Here is a 22,770-nt window from a genome sequence, read left to right on the forward strand (position 1 = left end):
TGAATTTATAAGGCTTTTCTAAATATACTGCTAAAGCCAGCCAGAAACCACAAGAGAAAAGATCAGCTACTAAAAAAGCAGTAACTCAAAGTGCAGAAGTTTTCTACTGCACAAACTAAACATGCTGTCATGTAAAATGCAAAATAGTCAATAAAGCTGAAGCTGTGGGCATACTAATTTGAAATCACATTCCACATACCCAGGAAGTTAAACCAGGTTAAATCCACACCCAGCAAAACATAATGTATGAAGCAAAAATATTTCAAGCTAGTAAGAGAAAATAATGATTACCTTAAAAGGAATGAGAAATAGAATAATTGAAGACTTTTCATTGACAAAAATAGAAGCTAGAAGACAATGATATAGTAATGAGAAAATAATTATCAATTTAAAATTTTATACCTAGCTAAGGTGACACTTCATGGTGAGGGCAAAGTAAATCAACTTTTACACATACAATAACTGAAAGAATTATTCAACAAGAATACAATTGATGCCAGGGGAATATATGGTTTATAAGAAATAATGATGAGTACAAAAATGACAAACTATGTCAATATACCAATTTAACTATTGTTTATCTAAAATAACTAATTTTTATTTTTATAAAACAAATCTAAACTAAAACTCTAGACCAGTGCTTCTCAAAGTATGATCATTTGATCTGTACCTGTGGATGAATTACTTGTTAGTGATCTGCAATACTTAGAGAAATGGAGAATAATTGTGTAAAACGTTTTTAGACATTTGACTTTGCCTCAATGTCATTGATTGAGGACAAAACAAATTTTTACTACTGATAGTTTGAGATGTGTGTTTCCTGGTGGTAATAGCAAAATAAGAAGATGGATTCAAGGAGTAATTCAATGAGTAGTCTTATAGTACTTAAAGGCAAAGAAAAAATAGAACAAATGGGGATTTGTTAGAAAGTCTAGAGGTAAATACTTTTGCTAAACACTGAAAGAATAGAAACAGAGAAAAGACAATGGAAGCAAGTGCAAATATGTCAGTGCTTTCAGTAAAAGTAAACAGATTATTCTCATCAATTAAATGACATAAATTATTACATCAGATAAAAAGACAAAGTCCAGACATGTACTGTTTTCAGGAGTTTCATCTAAGTCAAAACTAGTCAGAAAGGTTGAAATTAAGGTGAAAACCAATGAAGCAGAAATCTACTACCACTGGAGATTTGGAAGAAATCCCATTTGGCAATATTTATTTATTTATTTTGTCAAAAGTTTTTTTTTTCCAGGAGTCCTTCATTCTCTTGTCCCAATATCTGGACAGGTTGTTGTGTATACCCAGGTACAGTGGTTCTTTAGATATCATTTGTTCTCTTTTTGTTGAAACAGTTTTTATTTTTTCAATCATACCCTTCTCCTTTTCTTTTTACTCCCTCAGTTGACTGGGGTATATCACTCAGTAGTGGATCAAAGGAGCATACAAGGGAAATAAAACTTTAAGATCTCACCTTTTTGAATATGTCTTTTTTCTATCCATACTCCTCCCTAATTACTAACTCAATAATTATATACTAAAAGTCATTTTCCCTCAGATTTTGAGGGTGTATCGCTATTGTGTTCTTTTTTTCACTAAAATGTCTTGATAGTGTTCCTTTTTTCATCTCTTGGGCTAGGTGCTTGATAGCCTTTCCTATTTGCAAACTAATGAACTTCAGTTCTAAAAAAAGTCTTTATTGTTTTTTCATCTCTTCTCCCTTTTTATTTTCTTTTGGGTACTCCTAGTAGTTTATTTCATGTTATACTTCCATAATTGAACCTTTTTCTTATTTTTTCCCTTCTTTTATTTCCATCAACCTCTTTTATTTCTGTGTTTTAAGATGCTCTCTTATATTTATTTAGTTAGTAAAAAATTGATTTGTCGATTTTTAGTGCATCTGGATTTTTATGTCATAAAATATGTTTTATTTTGAGGTTATTAATTTCAGGCTTTGTTTTTTTTTCTTTTATCCCCTGAACACATTTTCTCATTTTCTTCTGGGGTTTTTTCTCTGTGCCTTTCTTATTGGGAGATCTTTATACTGCTTGACTTAAATTCTCCAATGTATAAATCCTCCCTATCATATTTGAAGAAGACTAAATGCAGAGTGGGGATGTGGGAAGCTAGCTGATTCTAGTCACATTTTCTCATCATCTATTTTCACTACAGGGCCTTTGTGGTATTAGATTGGCTCTCCTTACTGTCCTGTACAAGCTCTGAGATTTCAGTTTGCTCAGTTCTTTTACATTGTCTCTTGATGGTTTGCAAATCAAAACTTAGCTTTCATCTCAATTGTTTAATATTGTTAACTCTCAGCTGGATATTTTCTTCTGAAAGGCACTTCACGCTGCAAATATATCTTAATGAAATCATCCAATCCCCCGAGAAACCAGCCTTACTCTCTTTTGGTCTTCGTTTCTCTAAATGGCATTAGTTTTGAGTTTATCCTTGATACCTCTTTATATTTAATCAAATCAACAAGGTCTCAGTCAATTGTTTTTCTCGGTAGGATCTCTTGGAATTGTCCCTTCCATTCTGTCCTGGTCACTACCATACATTCTGCCAACTTTACCTCTTTTCTAAACTAATGTATTCTCCATGCTCCCTTATTCAAGACCAATTCATGCCTTGCTACCTGACTAATTGCTCCAAAGCGCAACCATGATGGTCTTACTTAGCTGCTCAAAAATTTCCATGACTCCTTGTTTGATAAATTAAAGCCAAATTTCTTAACTTGGAATTTAATATCTTCCACATTCTAGTTCTAAGTCAGCTTTTCAGCATCATTTCCTATTGTTTCATGTCACATTTTCTATACATCACAGTAAAAGGAATGAACTAATGTTCTCATATCCATCCTTGCTTTATCAACTCTGTGCCTTTGCATGTGATAAATTGGCCTCCAATGCCTTCTCTAATACCCCGAGACCCTGCATATTTAAACCACACCTGCATTTTAAGATAAATAACAAATTATACTTCTTTATCAAGTAATCTCATCTCTATCGAGGTACTTGTTGTTCATTTCTAACTAGACTCACTGTTGCTGAGGGCCAGTTGAGTAATGGATTTACTTTGTACTCACAAAACATCTAATATAACATCTTTCTAACTGAGGGCCTTCAATATTTTTTGAAGTATGAAAATGCAGGATATCTGCATAATATACTTACTTAAAAATTAATCATGGAATTATTTATCTGTTGAATATATGTGGGTCTTCTCACCCTGGTAAGATACTTTAGGATATAATGCATGCCATTTACATTCTTTGTGTACCTCTACCATAGCTTGCATAGTGCCTTGCATACATAGTGGTCCTTTGGGTAAAATAGCAATATATACAGCATATAAGTAATTGTCCTTCTATGATGCCTTTGAAAATGTCAGTTTGAAAAACTGGGGGAAAATTTACATAGGAGAAGCATTTTCTTTCCTCTCCTCAAGATAGAGTCAGTTGCCACCCCTTAAAATAGTCTAATTATTTTACTGGAGACCTAGTTATAAAACTACTTGCCGTTGCACTAGAAATAGAATTCTGGTGACACTTAATGAGATTTTTCAAGTTCACATTACTTATTCTGCAGACTTCTTCATTTGAGTAGATTATTTAATATTTTATTTGTTTTATTATTCACATTTTGGGGGTAAAATATTTCCATTCACATTCAAAGTTGGTTGAATTATATGCCAAAGTTTGAGTGTATAGAACTTTCTCCCAGTCTTGCTATTTCCAGAGTGCAGCTGCCTAATGTATCTGTAATTCACATCCCTGGAGCAGGTTTTCTGCTGCTGCCCAAGAAGTAAAACTTTGTCCTACCTTAGAATGCAAGTTAACATTTCATTACCTGTTTAATAACAATTTCTTTTTTCCCGTTTTTCCATCTCTTTGTCTGAATGAGCTTCTGACACTGTCTGCACCAAAAGTAACTATACTCCATTAAAAACTTTTTCATGGTTATATTGTACTATATATTTTTGAATATGTTAAAATGTATCCTGGCATTTTGGGAGATACTTTTCTATTACATTTGTCACTGGCATTTTACATAATAAAGGTGGATAAAATTAATCTTTTTCCACTCATGGAATGTAGTTCCAGCAATCTTTCCCCACTCTGTACTTTCCTTCTTCTTTTCTTGTTACCTACCCACAGACCACTAAAAGTCCTTTAATTACAGGAATTCTTATCTATTTATCTCCAAATCAGTCATTTATTCATTGAGCTCTCATGCTATGTTTAATACCATGCTGAGATTTGTGGCATGTATAGACACATTTAAACCATGAAACTTCCTTTGCAGACATAATACTCATAAAACCTTTAGATAATAATTAAATCATAAACTTGGTGTTAATAACCATGAATGTAAGAACTTAGAGAACAAAGAAGTGAACACGGGAGGAACAGTAGGAGAAAAAGTTATAAAAAGGTGGAATTTGAGTTGGATAAAATAACTCATAGAGAGATTAAAAGGGTGGTTATGTTTGAGACTTGAGGGTGGTGAAGTATCAGTGAAGAAAGTAGCCCTTTGGGCAGTCATTATGTCTGTAAAGGTGGAGTGTGGGGATATGCGGGTTAGACCAGGCTTGATAGAAGTGACAACAGGGTCCATGTAAGCATTCAGGTTTTTTGTAGGAAAGTGGCATGACAAAAATGATGTTTAAACTCACTATTTCAGGCAAGACATAGAGGGGCTTATAGTGTATCATAAAAGATGAGGAACTCAAAGGATTACAAAGTAGTTAATTGCAAAGATCAAAATAAAGGTAACTGCAAGTAGAATGCTTTAAAGACAAACTGGGATCATAAACTAAGAGAAACTGGCTCAGAATGAAAAAAAGGAGAGGTTGGATTCAAGGGACAAAAGGAGAGACTTCAATGTTATCTTACATTCCTGTAACAAACCCCCAGTATGTTTGACTTTCAATGCATCTTGCTCAAGTGCAGTTATCTTGCTGGGGCCACTAGGTGGTGATCTTTGTTAGTTGGTAACTTTGTAATTTTTTAAAAAAATTGTGAGTTCAGCAATTGCTTGTTTTTGTTTCATATAATCCTTGATATGTAACATTCATACCTATGGATATACGTTCATTAATGTTTTCCTTTCTCTATTTTTTTTTTTTTTTTGATTTGTACTCTCAAGTAAGATGAAGGGATTGGTTAAAAAAATGTAGATCTTAGTTCTCATGCTTGTTTGGCTCCTTGGCATTTCCCAATCCTGGGTACTGCTCTATGGGAGAGCAAAGCAGGAAAGGGCATCTATTACATAGCTGGCATTTATTGGCATCATTTGCTAGAGGTTTCCACACTAACACCCGTGTTGGCCACGATGAGGAAAATGGGGGATGGGGCATAGGCAGTTTGGCTGAAGGATCATTCTCCTGCCATCACCTTGTTCCTGTTGTCCTCAACCTTCATTGCTTCTACTTGCCCTAGAGCTTCATCTTCTGCTTCTCATTATGCTGGAGTTCATATGCTAAGCCAATGGTTACTTCCTCCAAGTTGAAGAAAGACTGCTACCTGGCAGATAAAAAAAGAATACAACTTGCTAAAGGCCTCATACCTAGCAGTCACTGCCAATGCTTGTTGAACGAGTGATTCAGTGATGAATGAATGAATCAGCATCATTAATCCAGTGGACGGAAGAGATGTCTTGGTCCCAGAATGCTGAATGGATGTTTCCATGGAAATCTTTTAAAACGTGTAGTGTGCTGTTTAGTATTATGAGAGCAGGTGTGTAAGGCTTACCTGATTTCTTAGACCCTGCTTGCATAGAAACCTAACCACCATGGCTAACATTGCTCCATGGGGAAATGCTTCCTGAGTTCCAAACATTCAACTTATTAGTGAACTTTTGTTAACCTGTGACTTTATAACAAGTTCTTATTAAATGAAATAATAGCACAGTTCATAAAAGTCACTTTTGAAGTGCTTAGTCACAGTAACATGTAATTAACAGTAAAGGCTTAAAGTGCAAACAGGGGTCTTATCTATCCAAACACTTTTTTAATGCCAAGTTTCCTGATAATCTTTAATAAACCATTGCAATTGTAACAACAATTACAATTTCAGTAGCTTCTGTAAGTCTGAAGACTCCTCCTTAATTTATTTCCAACATTTCCCTGTAGAGAAGAAATTCTGGGCACCTAGCTACAGCTATACATTTGTTACCTGTTCGGAAAATTAGGTTGTCAATTCACTCTTTAGTAGAAGAAAGGAAGGTTATTTCCTTTCCTCCCAATAGCTATATTTTAATGAATTTTTTATTTTACTGATTTATTCTTGACTGCTTTTTCCTTTCCATTTGACCTTTTGGACCAATCAGGGCTTTTAGCCAAGGATCAAAGGAATTTGAGTCCTGGCTTAGGCAAATCCCAGACTCATTTCTTTTACCTTATTTCCCTGTCTTATCTCTATCTGAAAGATAATCATCACATAATATTAATCATTTGGAACGCTGACCTCTGATATAGTGAGTCTGTGAAACAAAATTTCTGTATAGCAAGTCAGTATACTTTAATGTCACTATGTCTTAAAATAGTAATTTCCTTCTATATATTTATTTTTTGTTGAAGTGAAATTCACATAACCTAAAATTCATCATCTTAACCATTTTAAAGTGTACAATTTAGGGATTTCCAGTGCATTCACAATGATGTCAATCATCATCACTCTGATTGCAGAATATTTTCATCACCCCATAGAGAAACTCTGTGTTCATTAGCAGGTACTCCCCATTTCTCCCTCCTTCCAGCTTCTGACAACCACCAATTGACTTTTTGTTTCAATGAATTTTCCTATTCTGGACATTTCATATATGTGGCTTTTGCAATATATGACAATATGCAGCTTTTTGTATCTGGCTTCTTTTACTTAATGGAATGTATTCAAGGTTCATTTGTGTTGTAACATTAATGATATTTTATTCCTTTTATGGCTGAATAATATTCCATTGAGGGTATGTACCTTATTATTCATATTTATTCATTCATTGATAAACATTTGGGGTTGTTTCTACTTTTTTGGCTCTTATGAATAATCCTGCTGTGAACTTTAGTGTAAGATTAGTTTGAACATCTGTTTTCAAGTCTCTTGGGCATATACATAGAAGAGCAATTGCCGAGTCACATGATGATTCTCTAACTTTTTAAGCAATCTACTTTTATTTTTACATAAATACTGGTTATCCTTCTGAAAGTTATTAGTTAGGATTTTTTAATGGAACCAGTAAATACTACAGGCGCATGATGCATTGGGCTGGAATACAATTTATTAGCTCCTATCTCTTTAATCAATAGTTGAGGCACAAAGACAGTTATTTAGAATTTGAAGATATAAAATGGCATTTCTTCAATCAAAATTACTGAACTATACCTCTCCTATTCTGTACTTTCATTCAACAAATATTCACTGGGTTCCAGCAGTGCATTAAGCACTATTTAGGAAATGTGAATACAGATGAAAAGACAAAACAAATTCTACGCTAATGAAACGACATTTAAGAAAGCCAAGAAATAATTTCAGATATGCAAAAGTGCTATGGAGAAAATGATGCAGGGAATTCAAATGGAGTCTATCACAGACTGTAAGGACAAGGCTTCTCAAAATTTAGTGTGCATGACAATCATCTGGGGATGTTGTTAAAATGCAGATTCAAATTCAGCAAGTCTTGGGTGGAGCGTGAAATTCTGTCTTTCCAACAAATTCCCAGGTGATGCCACGCTGCTATGAATGGGCAGAGAAAGCCTGACTGAACTAGTGACTTTTCAGTGAAGACATGAATGTGGAATGTGCATCAGGAGCCATCCAAGTCAAAATCTAGAAAAAGAAAATTCCATGGAGAGAAAGAAGCTTTTGTAAATGTTGCATGGAGGGAGAAGTCTTGGTTATCCGAGAAATGTGATGTGGAATAGCAGCCCATCTTCCTCCCTGAAACATAGGGGTTCTATAAACACAGAACGAACTAGAAAGCATTTGACTCCCTGTTATACCAGTCACAGCCTATTCTCCACCAACAAATATAAGAATTTGTTCCTAGACCCAGGTGCACCTTTGCATCAACTCCCTTTATCTTATTGAATATATTTTTGCAAAAAAATCCTCTTCTCTCAATACCATTCACTGCAGCTCTAGTTTCTTCTTAACCTTTGGTTTCTTTCTTTCTTTTTTTTTTTTGTATCTTTTCTGTTTTACTTAATATTGTAAACATTTCCAATGTAATTAACTATTCTGAACCATGACTTTATATGGAGGTATCAAGCTATGTTTAGAAATTCCTGGATTTATATAGTTTCCACTATTTAAATTCCTTTTGAGAGACCTATTTTAAACAAGACTGTGATAAATTTTATTGTATATAAACACAATGCCACATCTCTGATTAATTCTTTAAATAGATTTAAAAATATATAATAATTGTATTTTGATAAATAAAATTTCCCTCTAGAAAAATTGTTCATCTTTTTACATTCACACTATCAGTGAATAGTCCTCATTTTGCCCCATATTAACTTGTTAGTGTAATCATTTTCTTTAACTTTTTAATGAGATACAATTCACATACAATAAAATTCACTCTTTTAAAGTATATAATTCAGTGTTTTTTAATGTATATTCAAAATATTGTGCATATGATTTGGTTAATTCATTAAATTTATTTTGTTTAAGCTCTCATTTCATTTTTCTTATTGTTTCTCTTAGATTTTCTATGTAGATTTTTTGTATCATTTACAATTAATAATTGCATATTTTAAAATTAATTTTAATTCATATCTATCTTTCTCGACCTATTGCATTGGCTGGATACATGTTTTTCTCAATTATTGCTAATACTATTTTTCTGTATAATGAAGAGTTTAGGAGTATTTGTTTTCAAGTCAGACTCATCTGGATTTAATATATCACTTCCTATATGTAGCATGAAGCAAATTACTTATCATTGTTGAGTTTCAGCTTTTTTTCTAGTTGGTAAAAATGGGAAGCATTAATAAATAGATTTATTGAAGAATATAAAAAATAAAATGCTTAGTAAAGTGCTCAATGTATGGTAGATATTGATTCATTTTTTATTGACTCTCTAAAGATCAGTGCTGCTCAGGAAATAAAAACAGGTAAAGATGATCCACAATAAAATACTTGTGCTAACATTAAATTATGCTCATATAAATACTGTTGTCATTGAAAGTTTTTTGTAGAAATCCTTGAGCTAGACTTCTCTACACAAATAATTATTTTATTATGCTTCCTACCTATAACAATTGATCCCATTTATGCCAGCCCAGAAATCAAACGATTTGTGTCATTACAAACCTCCAGAGAATCTACATTCTCCCTTGGATAACTCACAGATGTGCCTGTCAGTGCTTATAGCCATAAATTCTTAATCTCAAAATTAAATACCTCCTACTGTACCTTTGCACTTTTCTCTTTCCTCTTGTAATCTTTCATAATATGCAACTATTGAATTTGTTTTTGTCAGAGGAAGAGTGTTAGACACTACTAATCATGTCTAAATTCTTTAGATACACCTCATTTATTACATTCAAAATAGTGAGAATGCCCTGAACAATTGTGTATGGGTGCAGGACTTATATAGGGGGCAAAAATGGTACCACAAAGCCTTAAAATTAATTTCCCCATTAGGAAAAGATGCCAGCAGGTAGTCAACTGATCAAAGGAAATGGTTTTAGCTTTTTATGATGCAGGCACAATCAGCTCATTATTTTTTATGTATAACTGAATAGAAATGTTTTATTGAAGAGCTTAATAAAAACCTTGAAGAAAAAATTTCATAATTTTTGAATTTGCAAACATTTTACAGATCTGAATGTATTTGAAATGGAGGAAATAAATAATTCAATAGTAAGTTTTAGTGTCTTCTAAATGTTGAAAAATATTTTTCTTTGTTAGACTGATTATCAGTAGTGGTATGGAATGATGATTCAGAGACAGGGTGAGTGAGATGTCTATTCTTGTCCCTAGTCAAGACAGTGACTGAAAAAATTGCTTGAGGCCATAACTTTGGCATGCCATGGGTTAAATAAAGGTCAACTCCAAGAGAAAAATAAAAATCAGTTGATCTTTTGGTGTTAAAAGGGCAAAATAGTTATCATTTTGATGCTTTTAGTGCTCTTATAATTCAAGGATTTTGGATTTCTTTTTCCTTCAACTAAGAATTTTCAGGCCAGTGGTGTCCACAATGTATACGAGTGCCTTGGGGCATTTTGAAAGCAAAGAGAAGGAAATTTACCATATTTTAAAGCAACGTTCTTGCCTATACAGACTCTTGCATGATATTTAATAACTCAATGATATGGCTAGCCCACAGGGCTGAGAGTGCTTTTTACATTTAATCAGTAGCTATTTGGAACATAGGTTTCTAGAGAACTGGCTTCTAATCTTATCTTTGGCACACTGTTTATTTATGTAAAAGATATCTAAATACAGATTTGTGATTACTTTTCAATATTTCTTCTAACTTATTTTTCTTTGTTAGGGAAAGGGTTAAAGATTGTGGAAGCAGTTTATAAGTCAAAAATAGTTCAAGAACTCCACATCCCTGTGAGTTTTAATTTTGGCTCCATCACATTCTTAGATAGGATAAGAGGGGTTCCTCCTTGTCATGGTCATTGAAAGAATTGCCTATCATGATACTATCACATGATAAAAACTCATTAAAGTCAACTTGTATTTGGGTTATTAATATTCATGTTCTGTATCTTCTGCTAAGAAAATATTGTAAGCAGAAAAAATCACAAAGAGGTCCATCGTATTGTCTGGTTAATTCTGACACTTACAACAGCTGTGTAATAAATGCCAGCATCTGCTGCATGGTGAAGTGTTGTATGGATGGTATAGACACTGGGGACATTTTGCTCATTAGCTGGAGACTTTCTTGGATTCCATGTGTAATTCAGGTAATTCTCCAAAAGCAATCTTATTTAGTCAAGAGGATTAAATGAGAAGTAGGTAGGAGACCTCTTAATAATTTCCATGACAAATCAGACTCAATAGGTTGCCACCATAATTAATTTATTTGTAGGTCCAACATAGTGGGCAACATTTTGGTTTATCTTTGTTGGACCCAGTCACGAAGCACAGACTCTTTCAAAGATGGCATATTCTCCAGATTAAATGGGAGGAATCCTCTTTTTCTCTTTATTTTTTGGTTAAAAGATGTTATTACATTTGTTTGCAGAGATTGAAAGAAAAAAAACAACTATTGTGAAATAAAATTCTTTTCTTTCCTTTCAAGAAAAGCCTCTTTTATTAGAATATAAAAATGAGTGATCTTCCCATTAAGAATTGACTCTTTACTGTAGAAAACGTCTTCCTATGACTAGTAATAAGTGACTGAAAATAAAGCTTATTTCAGATCATGCCAGACAAAGCAGGGAGCCTGATTTAAAGAATCAGTAGACCCTTCCAGTGAGAATCAGCCCAAAATTCTGAACATTTTGGGGACATGTGCTCTTATTTGCTCATTCACAGAATAGTAGCTCTATTATTTTTAGAGTCATAAGGGGCCTTACAGGCACTGTGCACTGAAGATGGTCAGTAAATGTTTGCTGAATAAATGCATGAATGTATTTTAATGTTGCTCTCATTGTAAAAATCCTTTCTATCTTTTATATACTACAGAGAGTCATTTAGCCTGTGCTTGAACATTTCAACTTACTGAAAGCTTACAAAACTCTGGGGCAGCCTTTTTCATTGGTGTAACACTCTAATTATTAGATATTCTCTTTTTTTTGAACCGAATTTTATCACCATGTAATTTCCACCCTCAGGTTTTAGTTTGGTTTTATGGGGAAACATTAAAATAAATCTACTTCTCCTTCACATGAAAGTTCATCACATATTTCAAGACAGCTATCATGTCCCCCATATAATTCTTTTCTTTGCCAAGCTAAACTACCATTTTTAAGATGATAGTGTTTCTAGTTCCCTAACCATTTTTATTCTTCTTTTCCATTCTATGTCTCTAACAATTATTTTACCATCTACTATGTAATGAGTAAATTTTGAGCCAGGAACTGTGATAAACACTTTATATACGTTATTTTATTTAAATCTTCACACTAACCATGTAAACTATGTTCTACCTAGTGAAAATACTGTGTCAAGTTCACCTAGTTAAGAGGCATGATTTGGATTCACACCAGCTCTAAATAACCACAAAGCCATGTACAAGTAACTTACCCTTTCTGTACTTCAGGTTCCTCATCAGAAAAATGGGGAATTACAATTATCCTTACCCCCTAGACTGTAGAGAGGAGTAATGAGCTAATATTTGTTAAGCACTTATAAAAGCATCTGGCATATAAAAAGCACTGTAAGTGTTTGTGAAGCAAGCAAGCTGGTTTATGCTTTCATTCTGTATTATATTCTCTCTCTATACTGTTTCTTTTTAAAGTGGGTGTGATATGCTGAATAATGGTCCCCCAAATATGTCCCTGTACTAATCCCTGGAACTTGTGGATGTTACAATAGACGACAAAAGAAACTTGCATATGTGATTAAGTTAAGGATCTTGAGATGGGAGATTTTTATGGGATTATCTTTGGTGAACCCAAAGCAATCACACAGTCCTTATAAGAGAAATGAAGAAATCAGAGTTAAAGAGAAGGACATGTTACCATGGAACCAGAGGTTGGAGTGACACACTTTGAAGATGGAGGAAGGGGCCACAAGCCAAAGAATATAGGCAGCTTCTAGAATCTGAAAAAAAGCAAGAAAATGGATTATCCCCTAAAGCCTCCTAAAAGAGCCAGCTCTTTCCTGCTAACATCTTGACTTTAGATCAGGGAAACTACTTTCAGACTTCTCTACAACAGAACTATAAGAGAAAAAAAATGTGCATGGTTTGAAGCCACAAAGTTTTTGGTAAGTTTTTTTAGAAGCAGCCACAGGAAATGAATGTAGTTTGTATCCAAAACTGTCTGAAAGTTTGCATTAGAGATAACTGAGGTCTAAAGAGCCTGAATTACTTCTGTGATGAGTATCATAGGCTCTGTGTTCTCAGTCAAAATATAGAAAAATACATCTTACATTCGGAAGGTTCCACTTTGCATGTGGTATCACTAACAGCTTTAAAAAAGAGAGGTTTAATTAACAAAGGACCATACTACTGACATTAGATCTGCCTTACTTTTCTTGGCTATCCCTGATGCTCATGACAGTCAGTGTGTGGGGAAATTTTTCTCTTGTGATGTCTTTGTCTTTGTTCTCTGTCAAATGTCCTCCCTCTCCATTACTTGGGGGGAGGGTCTCCTTTGGTTCTCTGAGAGTGAGATGTTTCAATGTCCCTTCCTAGCTGTTGTCTTTCTTTGAACCCTTCACATTTTTGTCATCCTTCTTTGCATACTTCAGTTGCATTTCTTGGATGCTGCTTTTGTGAAGCATCCATTGTATCTAGGTGGCAGAAGAAAGGTCTTTTACCAAGATCTGCTTACTCAGATTTGCATGCCATAGGGACCTGCAACTCTTCATCTTTTGGAAGTGTGAGATGGGGGTGTGCAGAAACTCTCCATCTCCTTTGGAATGTCACCCTCCACAGCACCCAGACCATCTGTCGAATTTACAGAGAATTGCTGCTTTTAGAAAAACAGAATCCCCCTTACACTTGCCCTTTGCAAATTGTCATGGGCTTACATACATCTACTGATTTATCCTAAATTCTCACCTTTGTTGTTTATTTTGTTTTATTTTTGTTTTAGAGGTTGCACAAAACACTGTTTGGATGCATTCACTGGGACTTTGATCAACTGAAATCTCCAAATCTATTTCCTATGACTTAATGATAAGCCTGGATATTTTCTACCTTACATCCATTTAAATTTTGAACCCAAATGAAATATTGTGTGTTTTTTGCTTAAGTGGGTTTGGCCCATTATTCTAGCCTATCATACTATTAATAATAATAATAACTTCTTGAGTGTCTACTATGTGTCCAGCACTGTTTGGGGTTTAAAGTATTAAACTGCTATTAATAATGGTTAAGAAATTATATTGTTAGAGCAATATATTTATCAAGATAATAAGAATTTTGTTTTTAAATGTGTTTTTATTTTTCCCGACTTACTTTTTTCTCCCTTATTTGGATAGCATCCGTTCTATGTATTTCTCTAAGTCCTGTTAAATATGTTGAACAACTAATGATGAATGAAAGGTTCTGTGTCCATCAATAGCAGTATCACTTCAGGTGACTTTCCAAAACTTGTGTCCGTTTGTCTACAAAGGGCCTTAAAAGATAGAAATCTGAGACCTGAGAGTTATTTTCAGTATATCCATAAGTGAACATTTTGGGAAAGATTAAGTTTATGTTGAATTATTAATCAGCTGTCTTTGGCAATGGCAACTTCAGCAACTTTGAACCTAACTAATAATTGAGCTCACACAGATTTATTTTATCAGTGAACACATTATAAGAATCTTAGTAAAAAAGCTTTGCTGAAATTAATATTTACTTATGCTGTATTATAATCCTCCTGACAATCACCTGGGGAAGATATATCACTAACTCCTTTTTATAGGATGCTGCACTCATTTCCTAGGGCTGCCATAACAAATGACCACAAACTGGGTGGCTTAAGACAACAGAAATTTATTCTCTCACAGTTCTGGAGGCCAGAATTCTCAAATCAAGTTGTCAGCAGGAGGGGTTCCTTCTTGAGGGTTTAGAGGGGGAATTTCATGCTTGCCTCCTAACACAACTCTGATCTCTGCTTTCATCATCACATGTGTTCTTTTCTTTCTCTGTTCATGTTCTCTGTGTCTCTTCTCTTTCTATAACACTAGTTATACTGAATTAAGGGCCCACCCTACTCTAATATAACTTCATCTTAATGTGTACCTTAATTACATTTGCAAAGACCCTTATTCCCAAATAAGGTCATATTTACAGGTACTAGGAGTTTGGACTTATTGTGGCAGTGGGGGGAGACATAGTTTAACTCAAAGAAATAGGGAAAAGGAAAAATCACTAAAGCGAGAGAAAGCACACATTCAGAATATGAACCGACGACTTTTGTCTTCATGCAGTACTCTCTTGACTCCAGCTCCCTATCTCCAAATGAATTCCACTTTATTTTTTATGAATTCATAGACCAGCTGTTTAATAATCAATCTGCTTTAGAATTTCATGAGGCCTAAAAATCAAGCCCACTAGTTCTTGGTTTCTAAAATCTATCTTTTCTTATTTTTAATAAGTTTTTCTTATCATTAACTTTGGTTCCTCAAATACTTCTTGTTTCCAAGCTCACATAATTAGTCTGGGTCTAGACATTTTAATTTATTTAGATTGGTTTGCTGATCCCTTATTACCTTCACTCCTCTATTGGGCTTCAGTTTCATTTTAATGATTTTTATGTATTCTAGCTTAAAGCATAATTTAGAGTGGTGTGGTTCTTTTTTTCTCTATATACATGCATTGCTCCTGGGCTACAGTTTGTCATAGAAAGCATTAGTGCCTGTCTAGAACCATCTTCCCTTTCCAGTCCTCTACTGTCTTCCAGTAGGAGGTTGACAATTCAATACTGGGCACCAATTGTCACATGCACAGCTGTAGTTAATCAGTTAGTCAAACAACCAATCAATAATTATGGAGTTTGTATTATGTGCCAGAGGCTGTACTAGATGGGGGGTTCAACTGATATAAGAAATAATGTACAATAAATTTTACTCTGAGGAGCTTATACTCTAGTTGAGGGGAGGGAATAGTAAACAGGAAATTAGCGTGTGATCATTGCTATGAAAATATTTGAACAAAGGCATTGCCTATATACAAGAGGAACACGTTACCCTACTTTGAAATAATTGTTAGTACCATACTTTTGTAATCAGTTATTTGCTCTCAAATAGCATTCCCTTATTATTCCAGATATTGTCTCTCTTCCTTTTGGAGGCACACACTCAGATTGTATGTCCTGTTATGTATAAGATGAAACTTGTCACATTGAGCATCCAATGTATGTTTTCACCTTATAATAATGTACAATGTGTGAATCAAATAAGAACGATATTTTTAAAATTTTTAAAAAGTAACTTCTTATTTTTTTCTTTTCAGAATCCTATCAATGATTTAGTTCCCTAGAGAAAATCAGAAAATAAAAGGTTGGTATGATAACTTATAAATGCTAAAACCAGAGTTTATCTAACAGAGTTGTTTAAAAATATAACTTACAGCATTAATTCTAAATTCCTTGAGGGTTGGGTCTGTTTATTCCAGTTACTTCACATTATTGTTATATAATGTCTTACCTGATATGGGAGTTTTTAGGGCCAGGAAAGAAACTGATGTTTTCCCAGATACTCTGAATGAGAATTTGGATGGCCATTAGCAAGACATTTAGGTCCTTATTTTACTTCAGTCCCTTTTAAGAGGTTACTTCGAGGACATCACTGTTCTTCAGTCAGTCTGCCATAGCTCAAGCCAGAAACTGAGTGTGGGAAATGCGATATCTATTGTGGTCTATTTTTCTGTGTGACAGTTGTTCCTATTTTGTGTTTGTTTCTCACTTAATGAGGATACAACTTTCATCCGGGGAGATGTACGGGTCACTTGTTAGTGCACTTAAATACACTAAGGCACTCCACCAGCTGGAAATTGTGACTTGTAGTTGAATTATTTTTGCACAGCGAATGGTTTTCCTTTTGACATATTTTAATATACTTGCACACTGAGAGCAAGAGTGGGTGAACAGAAAACAGACTGTTTTATTAACCCAGCAGTCACCTTTGAGGTTTGTACATGTCCATTTTTTTTTCTTGCCTTTGTACATAATCCCAAGAGACTGGTACCTGGCTTTGCTCAGAATAACAAAGTCAGGCACAAATCTCCAAACACAATTGTTAGCTGAATGCCAACTGTTTCTTCTCATCTTTTTTTTTTTTTTTTTAACTTGAACATTAAGAATTACCTCTTTATGGGTGAACCATAACCATTAAAAAATGAGTTTGTTTTCTATTTCAAATACTTCCCTTATCATTTACTAAATTTATTTTATAATATGTAATCTCAGGTGATAAAATATTATTTTTTATGTGTTTTACAGTGCTCTTTTTTTTTTCCAAATCCCCTAATAGTGAGAAGAAAAGAAGAGAAATATGTTACAAGCTTTAACTGGACTCCAATTTCAGCTGAAAGAACAATTAGGAGAAAAGGAGAGAAGACTTCAACACAGCCAGGAAATCAGTGCCCAGCAAACAGAGTTCCACATGCAGTTTTCATGCAAACCAATGTTTCATAGACTTGTCCCAGCAAGACCACAAATTTATTCAAGTCAATTACCATCCTTTACCAAGGTATGCATCTGTATATATATAAATAGCTACAATTTTTAAGTAAGAATAGTAACCATCTCTGAAAATCTGTATGTTTTAATTGTACTCAAAACTTGAAGAAAAAAATAAAAATAAAAACCCAGGGCCTCCTCCCAATTCCCAGTAAGTAGTTACAATTTACAGTAACTGGCCCATTTAACAGCATGGAAATAGACATAAAAGTACATACTTTGCCCTTTCCCACTATTATCATTATCATCTACATCATTGTCATGATAATACTATTACTTGATATTTTGGAGTACTTTATACTTTACAAAGAAGTTTTATATCATCTCATTTGGCTATTTGAACCAGTCATTGTGGTATGCCATAATGAAGATTATTAAGACTTTTAAAGCACAGAGAAGTGATGTAGTGTGTAGGAAGGACTTTTTTTTTTTTAAGTTAGAATTCTGGGGCTGGGTGTGGTGGCTCACGCCTGTAATCCCATCACTTTGGGTGGCCAAGGTGGGTGGATCACGAGGTCAGGAGATCGAGACCATCCTGGCCAACATGGTGAAACCCTGTCTCTACTAAAATAGAAGAAATTAGCCGGGCATGGTAACGCTCACCTGTAGTCCCAGCTACTTGGTAGGCTGAGGCAGGGGAATCGCCACTTGGGAGGCTGAAGCAGAGATTGCAGTAAGCTGAGATCGCACCACTGCACTCCAGCCTGGCGACAGAGTGAGACTCCATCTCAAAAAAAATAAATAAAAAAGAATTCTGAGTCTGCATTGCTATTTGTCTGATAGTAGGCCTAATGAAGCATTGCTTTGTGACTTATTCAATGTGAAAGGTAATAGTTATGCCAAAAGCTGGTTATGAAGTTTGACTGAAGATTACTTTTTGTAGAGGATCTATCACAGTGTGTGTAGGTAGAAAATGCATTGAATTGGAATTTTTGTACTGGGTAGGAGGTTAGCAGATAAATTTGAAGGCAAACACTTTAAGGATATAATCCTGTAGTTGGTGACTTATCCTAGGTAGCACATCTAGTAAGTGGCAGAAGCAAGACTGGAACCCATGTCTCATGCTCTCAGTGTATATCTAAAATTGAGTCTAATTTTAATACTATATTTTGAGCATCTACTTTTTACCAAGTTATCGAGCTGCATCTTAAAGGTACAGATATGAAAAAAGAGGCCTTGCTACAAGGGTTTTATAGTGTGAAATGGGAAATCAATGAAAGAAAAGCTATGTACCATTGGTGAGGTGTATAGTATTGTACATGGGTTTGGTGATGTCAAGGAAGGCTTTGTTATTTGTGGAGACATTCGAGTTGGGCCTACAAGTATTGCTACCTCTATTTTCAGGAAGTAGCTATATCAATAATACTTGCTTTATTTTTCTTATTTCTTTTTCTTAAAAATAAGACTATTTAATTGACCTTGAGTAAAATTTCAATAACAATGCTTATTGTTGTAAGTTGAGCTTTCAAATACCATTGCTTCTTAAAATAATCAGTATGTTCTGTCTATAATTATTTCTAACTTCATTACATTTTTCTTTATAGTGCTTACAGTTTTTTTCCCCAAGAAATATTTAAGCTGTTAGGGTTTTAATGAAAAGTTGTAGAATATTCTGAGTTCTAAAATCTTTGTTTTCTTTGGGTCCTCCTCATCATTGTTCTCACACCCTCATGATCAAAACAATACATTTTTAGCTCTTGGTAAGCAAGTGCTATGGGAAAGGCATTATGCTAATCACTTTACATATTCTAATTCTTCAATAATGTAGTACATTAGCTGGAAGCCATATTTGCAGATTTCGAACTGAGGATCAGAGATTTTAAGAACTTATCTCAAGATTGCATGACTAGCACCAGCATTACTGTTCTATGACAATGCTGGCTGTTCTTATTTGTCTGCTTTGTTGGGTTTCACCACATTCTCACTAGCTTTATTATTGAGAACTCTGATGATTTCCAAAAAGAATAACCCAATATAAAGTAGATTAAGTCACAGAGAGAATTTGTTGGCTGCTATTACCAGGAAAGAGAGTTGATATCACAGGTGACTAGAGCCAGAACTTCAAATATCACTAGAACAGCTCCATGTCTCACCTGTGCTTTCTCTGCATATTGTCTTTGTTCTCAGACCAGCCCCTCCTTGCAGCAAACAGTATAGGCTTCAGTCCCTCCAGGCTCACATCCTCACAGCTTGCTATCAGGGAAAATGAGTATTTAATGTTATTCAGTGCCAGTATGAACTCTTCTAGGGAACATTTGCCGGGTCACGTGTCTAGCCCTTGGCCTGGTCGTTATGACCAAGATGGTAAGTGCTATGCTGTTTTTTAAAGGTCACGTGTTCACTTTGATAGCTGTAGGGAGAGAGGAAGGGGATGGTCTGTTATTAGAATTGGGAGGCAAAAGGGGTTGTACAGACATGGCCTCCAAGTCATTGCATGAGCCAGGCAGTTATCTCAATTTGTGACTATTAACACAGGTCATTATGATGCCTGCTCTTATTGTCTTAGTTAAGTCTTCACCATTTAACACACTAGGTGATTAGATCTCTTAGATCACATCTGCAGGATGGAAAGCTTTGGACTCATTTTTTCCATTAAGGTAAACCGTCAAGTTTTTTTTTTTGGACACTTAAAGTTGGTTTGACCCAAATGTAGTCTCTATATCTTAAACATTACAAAAAAACCCTTAAGGTTGGAAATTCTGTTTCTGATGGGAACAGGATCAGCGTATGTATTTAAAAGAAAAATTAGCATGTGATAAACAGACTTCAGATTCTGCAAAAGTGATACATAGACAGACACCCTAGGCACATTTGGTCAACCTTGCCTTTGGCTAGCATTTTCCAACATCTCAGAGCTTGCTCAAAACTATGCAATGTGATAAGAATTACATTTCGCGCCTCAAAAAGCTGAGATTCTTGTCTGCAGTGACTTTTTGAAGGCACTGTCCACTTTAACTGTCTGAAGTTGGCCGGGCATGGTAGCTCATGCCTGTAATCCCAGCACTTTGGGAGGCCGAGGTGGGCGGATTACTTAGAGGTCAGGCATTGGAGACCAGCCTAGCCAACAGAGTGAAACCTAGTCTCTACTAAAAAAAAAATACCAAAATTAGCTGGGTGTAGTGGCACATACCTGTAGTCCCAGCTGCTTGGGAGGCTGAGGCAGGAGAATCACTTGAACCTGGGAAGCAGAGGTTGCAGTGAGCCAAGATTGCGCCACTGCACTCCAGCCTGGGTGATGGCAAAACTCTGTCTAAAAAACAAAACAAAACAAAACAAAACACTGTCTGAAGTCATCAGCCAGCTCACACTTTGACTGTTTAAGTATTGATCACATTACTGGAAAGATTCTAAGCCTTAGAGCCTTACAATGTGATGAATGTTTTTTAAATGCTGTGAGACGTCTTGATGACATCTTGTAATGAGTTTCAATAAATCTTTATTAATTTATTTTGAAGAGTAAAATTAGACTGTTTTGGAGTATTGAAAATAAGAGGTATTCTTTAATCAATAGGGTGCTGTTTCTTTCTAACCAGTATCACATGTCACCCCTGTGTTGAATGTGAATAGAGATATTCTATGTAGGAAGTTCTATCTTCTTGGAATGCTTAACTTAATTTTGTTGATAGACGTAGAGAGGTGGAAAATTATGAGAAAAATGTAGCTTCTTTCTTTTCTATAACATCTTGACTTCCCCACCACTCTGTCAACACGTGCATCTTACTTGGGGATAGAAGATGGAAAGAGATGGGGAAAGGTAGCTTGCTAATTGGGGAGAGGATATTAGGATGAAAATTTAACTTAGAATTAAATGTCTCAAAGCTTTTTTGTGTAAAGTGGTTTGCTTTAAGGTAAAATCTGTCTCTTTTTGGCAAACACTCAGACTTTCATGGATGTGAGGCAAAGCTTTCATGTGCTCATATCCTCCGACCTGTATGGCTACCTCCAAGATGCTTCTTTCACTGCCTGCCTCCGGCCTTCCTGCTGGTTTGCACTGGTAAGACTGTGGCTAACAGGGTTCATAGCATGTTTTTCTGGCAGCATCAGCATCAGCAGTCAATGCCAACAGATCTGGAGTCTCAATCACAGAGGCCAGACTAGACTCTTTTGGTTGCTGCTCCTCATCTACTGGGGCCTGCAGGGATATTTAAGTCACCATTTTTGATATGCAAGTGTGTCAGCACTAAAGTGCTTCTCCTGTTGATGTTTCTTTTCTCTGTTGGACCACACTGAATTTGAAGAGGCACCTAGATAGAAGCAGTTGCATACTTGGATGTGTACCTCAGAGAATGGCTATAAACTGGAGAAAAATATTTGTAGGTTATTAACATTTACATTTATTGAAGCAGTGATAGTGGATACACTGGTGTTTCTGTCCTTTTGCAAACTCTCCACTGCATATGTACTAATGGTTTTGTGTCAGTAGGGAATCAGGACACTCACGTCTGCCCCCTAGTCTCTCTTTGTCCTCTTTCTATAATTTTTTTGGAGAAAACATATGACTTCTAGGTCTGCTAGAAACTTCTTACATCTTCCTTTTTCCAGCACTGTCATTCACCCTTTCTTTTCTCTGGGGCCATAGGGCTGGAGAGCTTCAGGAAATGGAATTGGGATACAAAATACAAAAAATACCAAGATGTATATAGAGGATATTAATCCTGATACAGAGGTAAAATGTATGGAGCATGAGAAGGCACTGAAAAAAAATTCAATCACAGTCTCAGTAGCTGAGTCTTCGATGTTTAGATCTCATTTTCTAGTTGTGCTTTGGTGTTTCAAATTTGTTAAATAACCTGTAAGATTTGATCATTTCCTCCAGATATAAATCTCATTTACATTTATGCTGAACACCTTTTGAAGTCATCTATTTCAAAGACCTCTTAAAACATTAGCTTTTTTTTTTGAAACTAAGGCTTAAAAATTATGTCCAGTGGCCTATATGTTATACTTTACACACTTTGAAAATCCCTCTGCCTATAGAGTTGATAAAAGGGATAGATATTAGAGAAACTGCAAAGCTGAAAAAGTGAAAACAATGGTGCATTGTCTGTAAAAATATTTTTCAAATAAGAATGAAGACATTTTCCCTCATAGTTTCCTTTTGTTATAAATGTGAGGAATGTGTGGTTCGGAGCTGAGCAAATGTATCTAGCACTCTCTGATAATGAGTGATGGATGGACTGAAATGGTAGCCGTGCTTATGCTAAGTTTATAAGCATTTTGATCAACACCGTAATCAGGAAGCTTAAAGAAGTCACAAAATCCCCATTGTGTTGTCTGAATAACATATATTAATATACCTGAGACTCAGCATCTAATACCCTGTGAAATAGCTTGATAGCCCAAGAGCTTACTAATGGAGGAAAATGGCTCACTAAAGCCGAGGGGAATTAGAGTGGGAGTCACCTGTTCTCTTAGATTCCTCAAGTAGAAGGCAGTCTGGCACTGTGATTCTTATTAATCAATACCTAC

At 35.1% G+C, this 22,770-nt stretch overlaps 1 protein-coding gene across 1 annotated transcript in view; it reads left to right on the forward strand.

Moving 5' to 3' along the window:
* TFEC (transcription factor EC) overlaps positions 1-22,770 on the forward strand; it is a 189,647-nt gene that overhangs the window by 23,219 nt on the left and 143,658 nt on the right. The window contains exons 2-3 of the mRNA XM_064374200.1: positions 16,074-16,120; positions 17,093-17,311. Of these exons, the coding sequence (XP_064230270.1) occupies positions 17,114-17,311 (198 nt within the window). The 5' untranslated portion in view covers positions 16,074-16,120; positions 17,093-17,113. The remainder of the gene's footprint in view (positions 1-16,073; positions 16,121-17,092; positions 17,312-22,770) is intronic.

The sequence above is a fragment of the Aotus nancymaae genome, unplaced genomic scaffold (assembly GCF_030222135.1).
Source record: "Aotus nancymaae isolate 86718 unplaced genomic scaffold, 86718_ANA_hifiasm-v0.15.2.pri h1tg000002l, whole genome shotgun sequence".
Taxonomy (NCBI): Eukaryota; Metazoa; Chordata; class Mammalia; order Primates; family Aotidae; genus Aotus; species Aotus nancymaae.